Source organism: Jaculus jaculus, chromosome 10, assembly GCF_020740685.1.
Source record: "Jaculus jaculus isolate mJacJac1 chromosome 10, mJacJac1.mat.Y.cur, whole genome shotgun sequence".
Lineage (NCBI taxonomy): Eukaryota > Metazoa > Chordata > Mammalia > Rodentia > Dipodidae > Jaculus > Jaculus jaculus.
In genome coordinates this window covers 104,737,380-104,753,661 of record NC_059111.1, presented here as the reverse complement: position 1 = coordinate 104,753,661, position 16,282 = coordinate 104,737,380, and the positions used below count along the sequence as shown (strand labels likewise).

At 42.4% G+C, this 16,282-nt stretch overlaps 1 protein-coding gene across 4 annotated transcripts in view; it reads left to right on the top strand.

The window, feature by feature from the left end:
* Tpk1 (thiamin pyrophosphokinase 1) overlaps positions 1-16,282 on the top strand; it is a 296,901-nt gene that overhangs the window by 208,515 nt on the left and 72,104 nt on the right. For all 4 annotated transcript variants that reach the window (XM_045160318.1, XM_045160319.1, XM_045160320.1 and 1 more), the window contains one exon: positions 3,631-3,742. In XM_045160318.1, the coding sequence (XP_045016253.1) occupies positions 3,631-3,742 (112 nt within the window). The remainder of the gene's footprint in view (positions 1-3,630; positions 3,743-16,282) is intronic.

The following is a 16,282-nucleotide window of genomic DNA, read 5'->3' as shown; positions in this document are numbered from 1 at the left end:
AGAGTCGATAGAAGCAAATGATGAGTTCATGGGTCTCTGGTCCTTAGTAATGGTGTCAGTCCTTGGGGAATTCTTTAATGTCAGGCTCTGTGCCTGCCTGTGTTAAGTCACATATAGACTAACATATATTATAAATTGAGAAATCTCGGGAGTGAACAAAAATTCCTTTATACAGTTCATTTTTTTTTTTTTTTTTTTTTTTTTTTTTTTGGTTTTTCGAGGTAGGGTCTCACTCTGGCTCAGGCTGACCTGGAATTCACTATGTAGTCTCAGGGTGGCCTCGAACTCTCGGAGATCCTCCTACCTCTGCCTCCCGAGTGCTGGGATTAAAGGCGTGCGCCACCACGCCCGGCCAGTTCATTATTTAAATATGTCACATAGACTTAGAGGAGGAAAGTATACTATTCCCTTTTAACCACAAAAGCTGGATTTGCATATTCATAAAGACAAGGCCCATCCACCTGGCAAAACAACTTTTGAAACAAGTGGAAAAAAAAAACAAAACATTAATTGATGGTAGGTTGAGACCTGTGTCTGACTTCTCAAGTCTACAAACTAGCTAAATCCCAGATTGAAAATTTTAAGGTCTGTTGATTCTTAAAATAATGAGGAAGGCAATGAATATATAGCAAGGCTAGATACGAAAGCTTACCACTGCGCCACTTAAACCAGAGATTTTATGACAGCACTCCTCTCCCTGGAATCATAAAATTTAGCATGCATGTGCACCGTTCCCTTTGCCTTGCATGTTGCTCGTGGGGAGTTCATGTCCACCAGGTGAAAAGTGACTCCTTTTCTTCAACATTGTTTACGAAAGCTGTCTGGCTCAGGAGGCAGAGGCAGGAGGATCACCATGAGTTCAAGACCACCCTGAGACTACATAGTAAATTCCAGGCTAGCCTGGGCTAAAGTAAGACCCCACCTCAAAAAAAACTTTTAAAAAAAGTTATCTAGAATACCAAACATACCAATGTATTCAGCTGGTGATACTAACCAGTAAAGCAGACTGAAAAATGGGAAGGAAAGTCATCCTTAACGTCAGGAATTAGCTGTAATGCATTGAAGACAAGGTGAGGTAATCTAAAACCCCTCATTGAAGAGCCATGAAGGAGTCTCCCCATCCACAAGGCTGATTGAGGACTGTCTAGGGACAGAGGTCTGGATCCAGTGCAGACTCCCTCCCTCGCCTTCCAGCCCTCTTGAGGCCTGTATCTGCTGCCTGTGCCCAGGAAGTTTCCTAGAGGTGCCACTTAAACAGGAAACTAGTCAGATCCACCTTCACGGAACATCAGCACAGATGCCCACGCCAGCCCTTCTGAAGCCAAACTATTTGCAAGGAAGCGATTCCGTCCACAGCCCCTCTGTTTGCAGGTTCTTCATTAGGATGTGCTTTGCTTCCTTCAGAATTTGTTAAAATGTGCGGTGTGTGGTGTTAGGGAATTTTGTTTGTATTATACTTAGAATTCCTGTCTTCAGAAAGAATTATCTCTGTGGTGGAGAGTGGGAGGGAGAAACAGAGCAAGTTTGTGTGGTGCATGAGGCAGTCAAATTCAATTTACAGGGACACTGCACAGAGCAGTCAAGGCACATCGTGCCTTGCCAGTAAGAGAAGCCCTTTCTGAGAGGTAAAGGCAGAACCGATTATAATGGCTGGGGAGAAGCACCCTGTTCTCTCTGGGGAGAGAACGCTTATCTAGTAGAGGCTTTGAGCCCACACCCCGCTACAGTCAGTTCTACTGATGGGAGCAGAAATTGAAGGCTCCTCGGAGACATTTTAAAATCAGTGAATTATAACTTAAGAGTCATTTTACAATTATGGGGAATTAAACACTGTTCTCAGTGTTCCCTACACACATAGAGCCTCCAGTTCATGCCACTATCTTGCCTTAATATGGATCCATCATGTCTTTAATCCACCCAAGCATCTCAACTAATGGTTGACATAGCCACACTTTGTGCCTGTGTTCTCTTTCAACAATGGACAAACTATGATCAAACTATGTTTTGTATTCCCTTTAAAAATCATATGTGTTTGATGTACTTAGGCAATTTTTGATTGAATATTCAAGTAAAAACATAAAACATCCCCTGCAGATACACATGAATATTACTGCTCATGAGGATCTCAAAGACCTTGTGTTAGGTTTCAAGGACTAAGACACAATCTAGACAATTGTCTCCTAACAAATGCAGCAACCCTTCAAGAAAAGACAGAGACAGCCTACTCCCACTTTAAGGCCTTGGAGAAGAAAGTAGAATGTCCCCCAAACAGAAAAAAGTTCTCAAAGTCCTACAGAGTGGAGTACAGAGATGTGAGTTGCAAACCAACTATAAAAGGAGACCAGATACAGAACCCTGTTGTGGGCAATGTATTGGATACACATGAGACTCTGTGTTGTTAAAATAGGGCATATCCTTTGAAATTTGTTTTTCAATGTGACATTATTAAAAAAAAAACACTTTATTTTAATATTGAGTATATGCATGCTATGGCATTGTCTCAAAGAACCTGGAGCCCCTTTATTATAAGAACCAGCTACACCTAGCATAGTGGATAGAAAGAAAAGAAAGATTATTCATTGCTTTAGAAGAATAGAAGGCTATCCAAGTATCCTGTTCAAAAGCAAACACTTATTTGATTAAGCATTATACAAAATCTTCACATTCCTGCAAGCCGAAGCCATGGTGAAGGATATATTTTCACTGACAAAACAGAAAGAGTCCCCGCTGCTCACGGAGCACGCTGTCTCCCGGCGGAGCCGGGCCCTGAGCCTGGGCCTGGACTGGGGAAGGCACGCGCAGGGGGAAGTGGTGCCGGAAATACGCTAACCACGCGCAGGGCAGATGCGGAATTCTGTAGGCTACAACCCCAACCTTCAGAGCAGCAGACATCTCACTGTGGGAAGAAGTGCTCTGTGTTCGCTTGCACAGGTGAGAAAGGCAGACCCCACGAGTCAGCGTCAGAGATCTGTTGCCTGTTTGGGGGTTGGCCGGTGTTAGACAGATGCTGTCCATTTGTCCTGCATATAATGAACCTCATCAAATTCAGGATTAATAATCGATGGTGAGCACGGGGGAACGTTGCTGGGACTAACCGGGATGTGTTAAATATTAAGTAAACTCCTTATACTAAGGGTCACAAGTCATGTGATGGTGGAAGCATGGTGCCTGGTATGCTGTCAGGTTGTCCCTTTGACTCTCCTTTTTTTTTTTTAATTTGTTTTTGTTCATTTTTATTTATTTGAGAGTAACAGAGAAAGAGGTAAAGAGAGAGAGAGAGAATGGGCGCGCCAGGGCTTCCAGCCACTGCAAACAAACTCCAGACGCGTGCGCCCCCTTGTGCATCTGGCTAACATGGCTCCTGGAGAATTGAGCCTTGAACCGGGGTCCTTAGGCTTCACAGGCAAGTGCTTAACCACTAAGCCATCTCTCCAGCCCTGTTTTTGTTTTTGTTTTTCGAGGTAGGGTCTCACTCTGGCCCAGGCTGACCTGAAATTCACTATGTAGTCTCAGGATGGCCTCGAACCCACGGCGATCCTCCTACCCCTGCCTCCCAAATGCTGGGGTTAAAGATGTGCACCACCATGCGTAGCTGTCTCTCCCCTCTTGACCGTTGCTCTTTCACTTTAGGGAAAGCACAGGCTGCGTGTAGACACTGGCATGGAAGGCAGCTGGTGTGGCCTGATTCCCATGGGACAACCTTGCCACCACGTGACGACGACAGGTCTGAAGTGGAACCTCAGTGAGTAAAAGACCCTTCCTTCCAGAAAGGGAGGTTTTTACTTCTTCCGTTGTGTGGGATTTCAGACTGTGGTTGGGTTGTGTTTTGTTCCATGTTGTTTCTGTGGGCTTCTAGAAATAGCACTGGCCTTAAAATCAAGATCCTCCTGCTTAAGCCGCCGTATGTGGTCCGCGTTCACCTGGGGATGAACTGCGGGTTGCTAAGCAGTGTCTGCACGACTTACGTTCCCGCCCGCGACTCCAGAGCGTCCCGCTTCTCCCGCGCTCACTGATACTTGTCCCTGCCATTCCGTGTTTTGTTCACTGTTTTGCCCGAAGCCATCACCCGGTGTGGCAGTGCTATCTCGCTATAATTTTAATTTGTGTGGCCTTGATGACTAATGATGTCAAGCATCTTCTTATTAATCTCCATCAGACATTTTGTATACTTCCATTGGAGAAATTTCTGTTTGTTAGAGTCTTTTGTTCACAGATCAGTTGGCTTATTCTATTTTGCACTGTGTTGTAGGAGACGTTCATACACCCTAGATACAACTGCTTTCACAGATATGTGACTCACAGATATCTTCCTTGAGCTTCAGCAGATGGCTTCGCCTTCTAAAACTAAATGTTCTTCTTTTTTCTTTCTGAGGTAGGGTCTCACTCTAGCCCAAGCTAACCTGGAATTCACTATGTAGTCTCAGGGTGGCCTCAAACTCATGGCCATCCCCCTACCTCTGCCTCCCAAGTGCTGAGGTTAAAGACATGCACCACCATGACTGGCTTGCTTCATTCTTTTATTTATATTTATTTATTTGACAGAGGGGAAGAAGAGAGAGAGAGAGAGAGAGAATGGGCATGCCAGGGCCTCCAGTCACTGTAAATGAGCTCCAGATGCATGTGCCCCTTTATGTATCTGGATAATATGGCTCCTGGGGAATCGAACTTGGGTCCTTTGGCTTTGTAGGCAAATGCCTTAACAGCTAAGCCATCCCTCCAGCCCCTTCTAAAATTTTATAACTAAATTCATGTTTAGGAACTCTAGTTTTACTTCGGTCAACCATGTCCCCTGGTTCCTTACCTAAGAATGGTGGCCAACTTCCATCATGATATTTTTTTTCTATATAACTCACACTTTGCTGTATGAGTGACCATTCTAAGGTTGCAAGTTCTTATCATAAGTCAGCCTTTCAGATTTTACAGATTAACTGCTCTTATGTAAATTTTCCAATAGCTATGAACTTTTGTGTTTTAGTTATACAAAATACACTGATTTGAAAAAGTGTAGGGTAGGGGAAGTCTGTTTATGAACCAAATGCTGATAACCACCCCACTCCCCCCAAAATCCCTTCCAGGCATTTAAAATAAGCCATCTCTAGTCTCTTTAACAATGACAACAATGATGGTAATTTGGAGCTGGGGAAATATCTCAGTCTGTAAAGTGTTTGCCTCACAAGCATGAGGACCTGAATCTGATCCCCAGAACTCACATGAAGTGCTGGACACAGCGACACACACCTGTAATCTCACCACAGGAGGAAGAGACAGGCGGATAAGACAAGAGGATGCCTGCATCTTGCTGGCCACCTAGTCTAGCAGTCACTGAGTCACTGAGCTCTAGACCCTGTCTCAGGAGGTGAATGGCGTTTGTGAGGGTGATGCATGAGGTTGTTCCCTGGCTGCTGCGTGCACACGTGTCTGCTCACACACGCACCTGCAAACACAAGAACATACCCACAGATTCAAAGGCAGTTAACAGAAGTTGAATCAAAGTGCTGTCATTGAATGTCGAAGGGACCATCCTCCAAGTGACCAGCACCTCTGAAGCTATACAGGAGAGATGCAGAGCAATGTCCCTTTCCTGTGACACATTCAACACTGAAGTACTTGGAAGATTAGAAAAGATGGTTTGAACGTCCTTTGCACAAGCCGGAACTGCAACAGTTAGGGGGCCCTGTTGAAACACGTGCCTGGAGACAATTTGAGAGGCGCTGAGAGAAGGTTTCCTTCGCTGTGCACAAGCGAGGAGCCTTTGAAGCTGTTTCCAAGACTGACATGGATCCCAGTACATCTTTGGCAAACATTCCAGCCCAACAATTGTTTTCCTTTCTGCCTTCCACAGTGGTGAACTCCCTTCTGAATCTAGTCGTGGCCACGTTTTTCAGGGCTGGTGCCATGAAGGGAAAGGGCTGAGCAAAAATGCAGCAGGGGCATGGGGGCATTGCCCACGGTCCTTTCCATACAGTGAGAGGGATCATCAGAGCCCACGCCACCCTCGTGGGCACTCCAACTTGGAGCACCCTTTATTATCCTTCCCACCCAGCACAGGTACCCACTGCCTGTATGCAGTATGTAGCTGAGTAGTCACAAATGGCTTTGGCTGTTTTAATTTGTGTCTACCTTTATGGTAAAAAATGTAAAGTTGCTAGGTATAGTGGGGCAGACCTGTGATTTAGGCTGAAGCAGGAGGATTCCCCTGAGTTTGAAGCCAGACCACAGTAACATAGCAAATACCCCACAAGCCAAAGCCACATAGCAAATCTGCCTCAAAAATCAGTCACTAGCAACTTCGGAAAATGTGCAGAAGAATAGAGTTGAAACACTGTTTCAAAATGTGAATATTCAGGGGCTCTTATAATTACAGGTAAAATTGCCTCGTTACAAGATAACAAAAAAATAAGCCGGGCGTGGTGTCACACGCTTTTAATCCTAGCACTTGTAAGGCAGAGGTAGGAGGATCGCTGTGAGTTCAAGGCCAGCCTGAGACTGCATAGTGAACTCCAGGTCAGCCTTGGCTCTAGTAAGACCCTGCCTTGAAAGAAAACTAAAAGAAAAATAAAGTGACGGAAACAAATGTGAGGAGCCTGGTTGCTGAGACTAGAGGGTGGACTGGTCACAGAGATGCCCCACTTTATTCAGCCCCGCTTTGCTGCCTGAGGTGCAGAGTCACACTGCAGAGTGGCCCAGGCAGGGGAGAGCGCACTTGAGGGCGCGCGGCTGAAGGTGTCATTTCTAGGATCAAGAACAAGCAAGTTCCTGTGCGGGCACATGGCTTGACCCTCTCCAGATCCATCCCACTTGAAGAGCTGATGCCACCAGTTTTTTCAGTAGTCTGTCTTATTTGTTATAAACTTGAAATCACACATCACATTTTGATATCCGGAGGTGAAATTCCTGACTATTATGGCAGTCTTATTGCTTAGCAATACACTATGGACATTTATTGGCTCATGCCTTGTGCTGGAGTTGCCTTTAGACTGTACACCCTTGGGAATAGAAAAGCTCCTTGTTGATGCATTCATTTCTGCCTTTATAGCTCACACCATGCTGCCCCCCAAAAGGTGTCATGTCACAGTGGACTTAACCCTGCAGACACAGGTGTCCCCTGCTCCTGCTGCTCAGTATAATCAGACTTGCTCAAGTGGCCCAGTTAGCATGTAAATGCTGTTTCTTGACGGTGTCTGCTGATGTTTTCATTGGCCCTTTCTGGTTCGATGTACCACTTTCTCTTGCCCTCAGGCTATTGATTCTTGGAACTTCTTCATACCCTAATTATCTTTTTCCTGGCCAAACTTCATCTTTTCAATTTGTTTTGGAAGTTTTATGTGAATAGAAGTTATTAAGAGAAATGCAACTGGATCTATCAGTCTTTTTTTTCCTTTAATTTATAATTTTAAGCCATCTTTATTTTCCCTGTGATCACAAGGATACTCTCATGTTAGATTCATGTTTCATTTTAAGTCCTTGTGTTTCACTGGAAATTTATTTTTATGTGTGTTTGTGACAGGAAACTGAAATTCTTTTTTTTTTTTTATTAACTGCTAATCACCCTTGCTCCAGAGGTTTGCAAGGCACTGAAGATTTCCCTCTATCCTCAGGCGTGCTTGAGGAAGGTTCTCCCGCAAGCAAGGGGGTGATTCTCACCCACACTTTGGCATGGCTCTGGAGTGAGCAAGGGCACGCCTCTGGGAACTCTTGCTCTGTCCTCTTACTTCACCTGCCACCTGTCCTGGTGCCCTCTGTCTTGTCGCTGTAACTGCGCCTCTCTTGCTCTTCTCCATAAATTATAGCACCAGCAAGTGTCACACACAGTTCCGTCATATTTTATTGGAATTATTTTTGCTCATACAATAATTTCAGAAGAATAAAACAAGCGGGGAAGAAACTTCCTACAAGAAATTGTCTTCATGCCCTCAAATTCAGATTTATTGGCTGTCTAAAATTCCTTCCAGTCATTTTATACTTTTCTCTATAAGGATCCCTTGAATCATTGATGAAATTTTTCTCTAGAAAGGCTACATTTTCTTCATTTTAAGTTGATGTGGCATTTAATCATTCTGCGTTCATTGTCTCCCGTGTAAATCTGCGAGCCTTCCGTGCTTCCTGCGGTCTCACTCCGCACAGCACGCTTGCCCTGTGAGTGGTTGCGTTCCCGGGCTTCAGGCCTTACCTGTGAAAATAATTAGAAGCATTGGGGGGGGGGGGTCTTTCCTTGTCAGATTTTGACTTGCTTCTCCTGGCACTCTGAAACACAGCAACTGTGGAATACGTTCCTCTCTAGCTTTGAGATTTTCCCAGAGACACTTCTAGTGATAACTCAAGCCCCAAGGAATTGAAGGATTTTTTTTTTTTTTTTACTTCACCTTTGTCTAAGTCCAAGATAGATGAGTGTCCTTGTTCTGGACCTGATGAGGAGTGTTTCCTGGGGGTTAGGCTCTGACTGATCTCTCGTCCAAATGCAGTCTTATTACCAGTGCGGTAGATAGTGCTACAACGCTGAGTAGGTCATCTTTTAACCAACAAGAGCTTCCTTGTGAGTTTAATGTATAAATTAGAGAATATTTGTAATCCGTTGCCCATAGCACCTGGAAGTCTGATGCCAGGTTTTCCAAATACATAGGCTACTGTGGTAGTTTGAATAGATGGCCCCAGTATATTCACTGTTTTATTACTTTGTAGTTTGCATCTGCAGCCACCTGGCTGGGGACAGTGTCACTGGGCAGATCTTAAGGTGTGTTGCTGGGTCTGAGATTTCAATCTAAAGACATGCAAAGTGTGCCTAGCTGGAGTTCCTGAAGTGTGTGGCTTTTGGCTTGTGCTTCTCTCTCTGTGTTTGGTCCTGTGAAGGCAGACCAGCTTCTTCTGCCATTATGGAACTTCCCCTGGATCTGTGAGCTTCAATAAATCCCTTCCTCCATGACTGTGCCTGTTCTGGAAGTCCATCTCAGCGAACCTGAAGCTGTCTGCCGCAGCTACTACACAGCCAGCATGGACATCTTTAGCCTTGGCCTACCTCTTTCCATACAAGTTAAGGCGATGTTTAAAAAAAAAAAAAATCACTGAAATGAATTTGAAATAAAGATAAGAAATCTAGAGGGAGGTGATAACCACAGGCAGGAAATCAGAGGAAGCCAAAAATTGGAGATAATGCTGGGGTCAGTGAAGAGGACAAGAGTGACCACGGGGAGCCATTTAGTGGGAAGTCATGGAAACACGGACAGGGTTTCTCAGAAGCTGCAATTTCATTTTGACCTCACTTTGCTCATCAAGCTTTTCCTCATAGAGTCAAAGGCTGAAAACTGTTGTTGGAAATGTATTTCATATTGTCAACCTTCAAGAAATCGGAAAATTTCAGATGCTCTGCTTTTGAAATTCCAAATAAACTCACTATAAATCCTAACCTTCCCTCCTTGAATTCAGCACTCCTCTCGCTTCGTTCAGAACCCAGCATCCTGACTACTTCCCGTCACAGCTTCCTCATCCCCATCCTTCCCTTCCCACCCTACTCCGCCAAGTGCCGTTCTCCATGGATTTCTGCAACAAAGGTTCTCTTTACGAACTTGCTGAAACGAATCCTGTCTTTCAGATAGCCTGTTTTCTAGGACATGGTCGCTTTCTCTGATTTATATATGTGTTAATGGATATTGGTAAGTCATAAGTTGGATTTCCTTCCTAGATGATCCTGATGAGTTTAGCAAGATTATTATTCCAAGTAAAGTTTGTCTGTTTGATAGTTTTTTTCATTATAATACCAGTTTTTTTTTAAATGTATAAACATATAAGTAGAAAGACATTCTACATATACATAGGTTGTCACAGTTTTACAAGTTCTTGATGCTTTCAAAAAAGATGAGAACAGTAATTAGAATTGTAATATTACCATGCATATTGCAGTTTAGATTTTATTTTTGTAAAAATTATTTCAGCTACAATGCAGTCATTGACAGTTTAAAGTGTTCCTGATTTGCAAATGAATTTCTAATTTGAAATTTGCCCAAATTTTCACAATTACGGATTGAGGCATTTAGTGTGAAGTCCTGTTCAATGTTATGTATTCTTATTTTTAGTTAGTAAGTGAAAAACTTTCCATATAGACAGATTTTTTTAATTCACTGAAATGAATTTGAAATAAAGATAACAAGAAGGCGGTAACTTTCTCATTGCTATAAATAAAGGTCTCCTCCAGTATTTCCTGCCTTATTCCAGGACATTCATTGTCTATTTTCTTAAGTCTTCTGTAACCATTGATTCACTGTGAATTAAATATTGTTTAAATTGCTACATAAAACAGATACTTTAGAGATCAAATACCATAATTGAATTTTTTCAATACTGTCTTCCCCAAGGAGCATGTTAGTGATGCTGTCTACCCTCCAAATGATTTTCTCAAGTTAACAAGTGAGTGAAACAATCACATTTCATTTCTTCAGAGATATCACTGACTGTAAGGTGTGTTATTATTTTATGCACACTAAAAACTACTGCTCATTATCATTGAAGAATGTATGGAATCTGTACAATTTAGGACTGATAAAATTTGGTAGGTCAAATAATATAGAAACCTAAGTTACTAACCATTGCATAGCCATTCTACTCTTTTTCCAGAAGTCTTTAAAGTTGACAGACACCTTTATTGATATCTTTCAATCAGTTTTTGGTCTGAACTATAGGACTCTCCTCAGATCCTCTGATTCTGTAGCTTGTTTGGCCTTTTCTTGAGGTGACTGTTTTACACCTCTGGGGCACATGGGCCAAACTGCTGGTGTGCTGTGAATGATCGCCAGTCATATATGTCACGCGCCACTTTGTTCTGTGAAACACAATGGATCGTGACTGTAGTTGGACAGTTTTCTGACTTAGCAGGTTCAGCTCAGCATTCCATCTGTAGGTATGTCTATTGCTCAAGTCTCCTGTAAGCCACTGTGTTTAGTTTTCATAGTATTCTTAACCATTACTGTAAATATCTCCTAAGATCCATATTTTCAACCTCGAAGGCATCAGAGTTAAACAATTGACATGTTCATTTTCAATCTGTGATTATTTTACCCTTTGAAGCAATCATTTGTTATCCTAACATATTTCAATCACCTGTGATATTTAAAGGCTCATAAACTATGTGTACTGCATCGTGCACTTGTGAAAATCACTGACTTTTGAGTGCATAACAACAGGTCAGAGTCTCAAGGTCTCTGCTGAGTTAACTTGTTCCCTAGCTCTGTTTTGAATACTGTCCTATCTGGCTCTATAAACGGGGCAGCTCTCATACCCAGTTCCTTTGGTAAGCTCTGTTCTTCCTCTGTGGTCTTCTCTCCCTATTATTCATATCAACCTCAGCCAAGTGTCTTTTAAGGCTATTTTGAGCCAGTCCATGAGGAACTTGTTTTCCTCTTACTGCCTCAGAGCACGCAGCCTTTGCAGCAGAGACACACAATGGCTGATAATCCCCCCACCACCATCTGTGCTGATCTCTGGGACTGCAGCCTACTGTCAAGCTCTTGGCCATTTGAGGGTGCCTCCAGACTCTTGTAGATACCATCTATGAGGGACACATAGACTGCGTCCCACCTAGAAGAACGTGGCTCTTTCTCAGCTGCATGTCTGGTCACCCATAGCAGCTCATGCAGCTGCTCTAAGGTGGCCCATGTAGTACCAGTGGGGATGCATGGCTTTTCAGAGGGAGGTGGGAATAAAGGTTCATTCACCCCCGATGAGGCACCTACACCGAGACCAAAGAAATGATTCCACTCAAGTCGAGCCTGGTGAACCAATGAGCTTGTCGGGTTGCTTACAGGGGCATGAGCGGCTCAGAGGCAGCTGCTTCCTCACAAAGCCTACATCAGCAGAGTGGCGGCGCACAGCAGCTGGACTGCAGAGGCCCCTGCAGTCCGCGGCAGTTCTGCCAAACACCGTGCAAGTCTTGTGGTTTCACGAACTTCCTGGGCATCGTAGACCTCCTCTCCTCCCTTCAGGAGGGAATGCCTTAATTCAAAGGGAATCGCTACATAGCATAGCTTTAAGCATGATTATAGATATCATCTGTGTATGCAAACCTTTTATAAAATTAAGGAAGCTTCATTCTGTGCCTTATTTTGGAGTATTTTTATCATAAAAGGTTATTAGAGTTTCCAAATGATTTTTTTTTGCATTTTATGAGATAATTTATAATTACAATTATATAGTGTAATTATGCTCTTCATAATCATATGCACGAAATATATCACAGTAGTTGAATTTCAGATATTGAATAAATATACATCCTTTCAATAAATCTCACTTGTTCATGATATATCATTCTTTTCACTTATTACTGAATTTGGCTGTTGATGATTTTTTTGCATTCATATTCCTAAGATCTTGTCTTGTAGTTTTGGTTAAGCCTTTGTCTCTCACTAGCATCATGATAATGTTCACTCTGGGGACATGGATCTGCCATCAAGTGCAGAATACCAGTAAAGGAGATCTGGCCGACTGGATTGAGATGTAAGAAGGACATTGCCTATAGGGAATTCTGCTTGCTATGTGTTGTGTTGAGTATTGCTGTTGACAATAGAATTAGATATGTATTCCTGGACCCTTCCTCCATCTTTAAAGACGGACATCTCTCTCTTCACTTTTCCTGCAATTGGTTTCCCTTGCCACATCTTTTTCTCTGATGTCAACTCTTTAGTCTCCATCTTGTAAGGAATTTGTGATCACATGAGGACCACCTAAATAACCCAGGTTGTATCACCTCAAGATATTTAAGTTAATCATGTCTGCAGAGACCTTTTGGTCATATAAGTAACGTAGGGGCAACTTCCAGGATCATAATGTCACCATTTTGTGGGGGCCATTAATTCATCCTGCCATGTCAGGTATATAATCAATGAATTTAATGATATTCTAAAATATGGCTTTTGAATACATTTAAATCACTGAGTCTGTACAAGTATTCTGAAAATTGATGTGTGAAGATCACTTCCATTCTTTTTTTAAATTTTTTGTTTATTATTTTTATATATTTATTTGAGAGTGACAGACAGAGAAAGAGGCAGGTAGAGAGAAAGAGAGAGAGAGAGAGAGAGAGAGAGAGAGAATGGGCGCGCCAGGGCCTCCAGCCACTGCAGATGAACTCCAGATACATGTGCCCCCTTATGCATCTGGCTAACGTGGGTCCTGGGGAATTGAGCCTCGAACCTGGGTCCTTAGGCTTCACAGGCAAGCGCTTAACTGCTAAGTCATCTCTCCAGCCCAGATCACTTCCATTCTTGAGACACTGCCTCAGGTTTGCCATCATTCATCTTGCCCATGATGAGTACCAGCTACAAATACTGAGGACAAAATAGAAACAGGTTGGGTGGGCGTTTTCATCTGGTGTCCACATAAAAGAATAAGAGTCACAATTTTATTCATTCTTATTTCATTTCTTCAAGTTCACACTTTAGCCAAAGGTATCTTCTTATGCTCAGGAGCCATTCAGGAATTTGGGTTTGTTTATACCAGAGCTAAAATTCTCTGTCCTTGTGGGTTCCACCATCAGTCATATTTCTGTGATCTAACCCCTCTGAAGTTATTCTCTTTATGAACTTTGTGTCTGTTCTTATGTGGGAGATTGATACTTGTCTGCTAATAATAAGTAATAATCTGATGTGAGATTAAGGTGATGAACAAACAGGAGACAGAAAGTTTGATTTTTGTTGGTACTTTCTTAAAATTTTAATGATTATTTTATTTATTTGCAAGCAGAGAGATACAAACAGAGAGAGAGAGAGAGGAAGGAAGGAAGGAAGGACGGAAGGAAGGAAGGAAGGAAGGAAGGAAGGAAGGAAGGAAGGAAGGAAGGAAGGAAGTATGAGCATGCCAGGGCTTCCAACCACTGCCAGTGAGCTCTAGACAAATATGCCACCTTGTCCATCTGGCTTTACGTGAGTACTGGGGAATCCAACCCTGTTGTTAGGCTTTGCCAGAAAGCACTCTAACTGCTGAGCCATCTCTGCAGCCTCCCCTTGGTACTTTTATAGCCACTTGTCAGTAGAATCTCAGGAGACAGAAGTATCTCATTGATCAACCTCCTACTTACCAATTACTTTCAAACACATGTTATGCCTCTACCATGGTGATTGCTACCACCTCCACACATGAGCATGTGTACTGTGATAAGTTTAGACTTTCATATTGTATACATAGATTTGGTCAACCAGAAGTTATAGCACACAAAACAGACACTTTTGATGAGCTCTAATGTTAGGATTATAGTATTATACATAAGGCAATCAAGAACTTTTATAAGATTATGTCATTCTGTAGGATTTTTGAATATTCTGTTTGTAAGAAAAGACTACATTTTAAAATTTAATTTTTATTAAATTTTCCATGATTATAAAATATCCCATGGTAATACCCTCCCCCCCCCCCCACTTTCCCCTTTGACATTCCATTCTAGACATTTAAGCCTAATGACATACAGATGACAAAACATCGTGACTAAATGGATATATACACACACATGTTCTCTCTCTCTCTCTCTCTCTCTCTCTCTCTCTCTTCTTGTATCGAGACCTGCCCTTACATGATTTTGCTGAGAACACAATGAACTAACACTGGTTTACTGTGTTTCGTATGCATCCGCCTTTGTTTAGCAAACTCCCAGGAGTCCAACAACATGCATTTGTTATGGTTGATTCAGGGCATTCAGATATGAAAGCAATTAGACAGCATTGAAGAGAGTATGACAAGTGGGCGGTGGGGTGTAGGCCAATTTTTCCCTGACCTGTGTTCAGGAACACCATTATAACTCAGGGTCCCCCCCCCCAGGCTGCGTAAATAGGTTGACTTTGCAGTGTGTGTGCAGACAGGTTGACTGATGAGCACGACTTCAGCCAGAGCTCGAGAGTCCCCTTTTGTTTTCCCTCCTCCACATTTCTCTTTGTGCTGATTCAGATGTGGGCCCTGTGCATTCAGCCATCCAGTTAATATACCGAGACAAGAAAGCAATAACTTTAGTGATTACATGAGTTGCAGAGGAAGAAGCAAGAAGTGCTGCAGACAAACCTTCAGTATGGGAACAGCACACTGGGTGTAATTTTCTGGGCCCAAATAATAATACTTTATGTTTTGAATATATCATTCATGTATCCTATCCTGTGTTTACTCTAAGCACATTCTTAATCACATAGCTTAAAGCTTCATACTGGTATAGAGTGGATATTACTATTCTCACTTGATAGATGGAAACACTGAGACAAAAGATGCTACTGGGATTGTCCAAGTTTATATTTTCTAACTTAGTCCTTTATGAGCAGATGAAAGAATTACTGTCCATTAACATATTATTTGTAAAAGTTATAAATGCAATGAATAGCTTGCTTGAAAGTCCTTTCCCTAGATGAATTTTCCTCAAAATTAGACAGACTAAAAGTATAGCAAATAGAAAATAAAAACACCTTAACAATTAAAACCATGTTTTCAGGACTGGAGAGATGGGTTAGCAGTTAAGGCACTTGCTTGTGAAGCCAAAGGATCCTGTTGCAATTCCCCAGGACCCACATAATTATGCCAGAGGCCTAGGGGGGTGCATATGTCTGGGGTTTGTTTGCAAGTGGCTGGAGGCCCTGGCACACCCATTCCCTTCTCGTTCTACCTTCCTCTCTCTTTGTCTCTCTCTGTCTCTCTCGCAAATAACTTTTTAAATTTTTTTTTTAAAAAAAAACATGTTTTCAGGATTTTTTTAGGAAATTTATTCCACCACGTGAATGACAGATGCTCAGTCCAGTGTTGCAGATTGTACTGTGTAATTCACATGTAATTTAGACTCCCTGTAAGAGTTTATTTCTAGAGTCATTATAAACCAAATGTTGTCATTTATCATGATTCTCAAGGAAACTGTAGCAAGAATCCACGGCAGAAGAGATGTATCATGAATGGGAATAAATGGCTCAAACAAGGTTGTTGAGTACCTGGCCCTTCAGTGAAAAGAAAGCAGTGACGAAGCCAGGATGGTTTGGTGGCAGAAGGCGACAGGCAGGCATGTCTGTGAGCAGTGAGCTGTGGCTTTGTACTCTAGGCTGTTTGGAGGTCAAATTGTTTAAAAAAAAAAAATCTAAAAGCATTTGGAGCACACTAAGCTTAAATTTTAAAATACCAGCTCAATCTAGAGAAGTGCTACCACACAAGACAGAAACACCTGTATCAGAGAGCCTGTGCGTGTGTGTGTGTGTGTGTGTGTGTGTGTGTAGCCATGCATGTATGTATACCCACATAACTTTTGTTGTGAATAAAATATTCCATAATAGTATATCTTCCT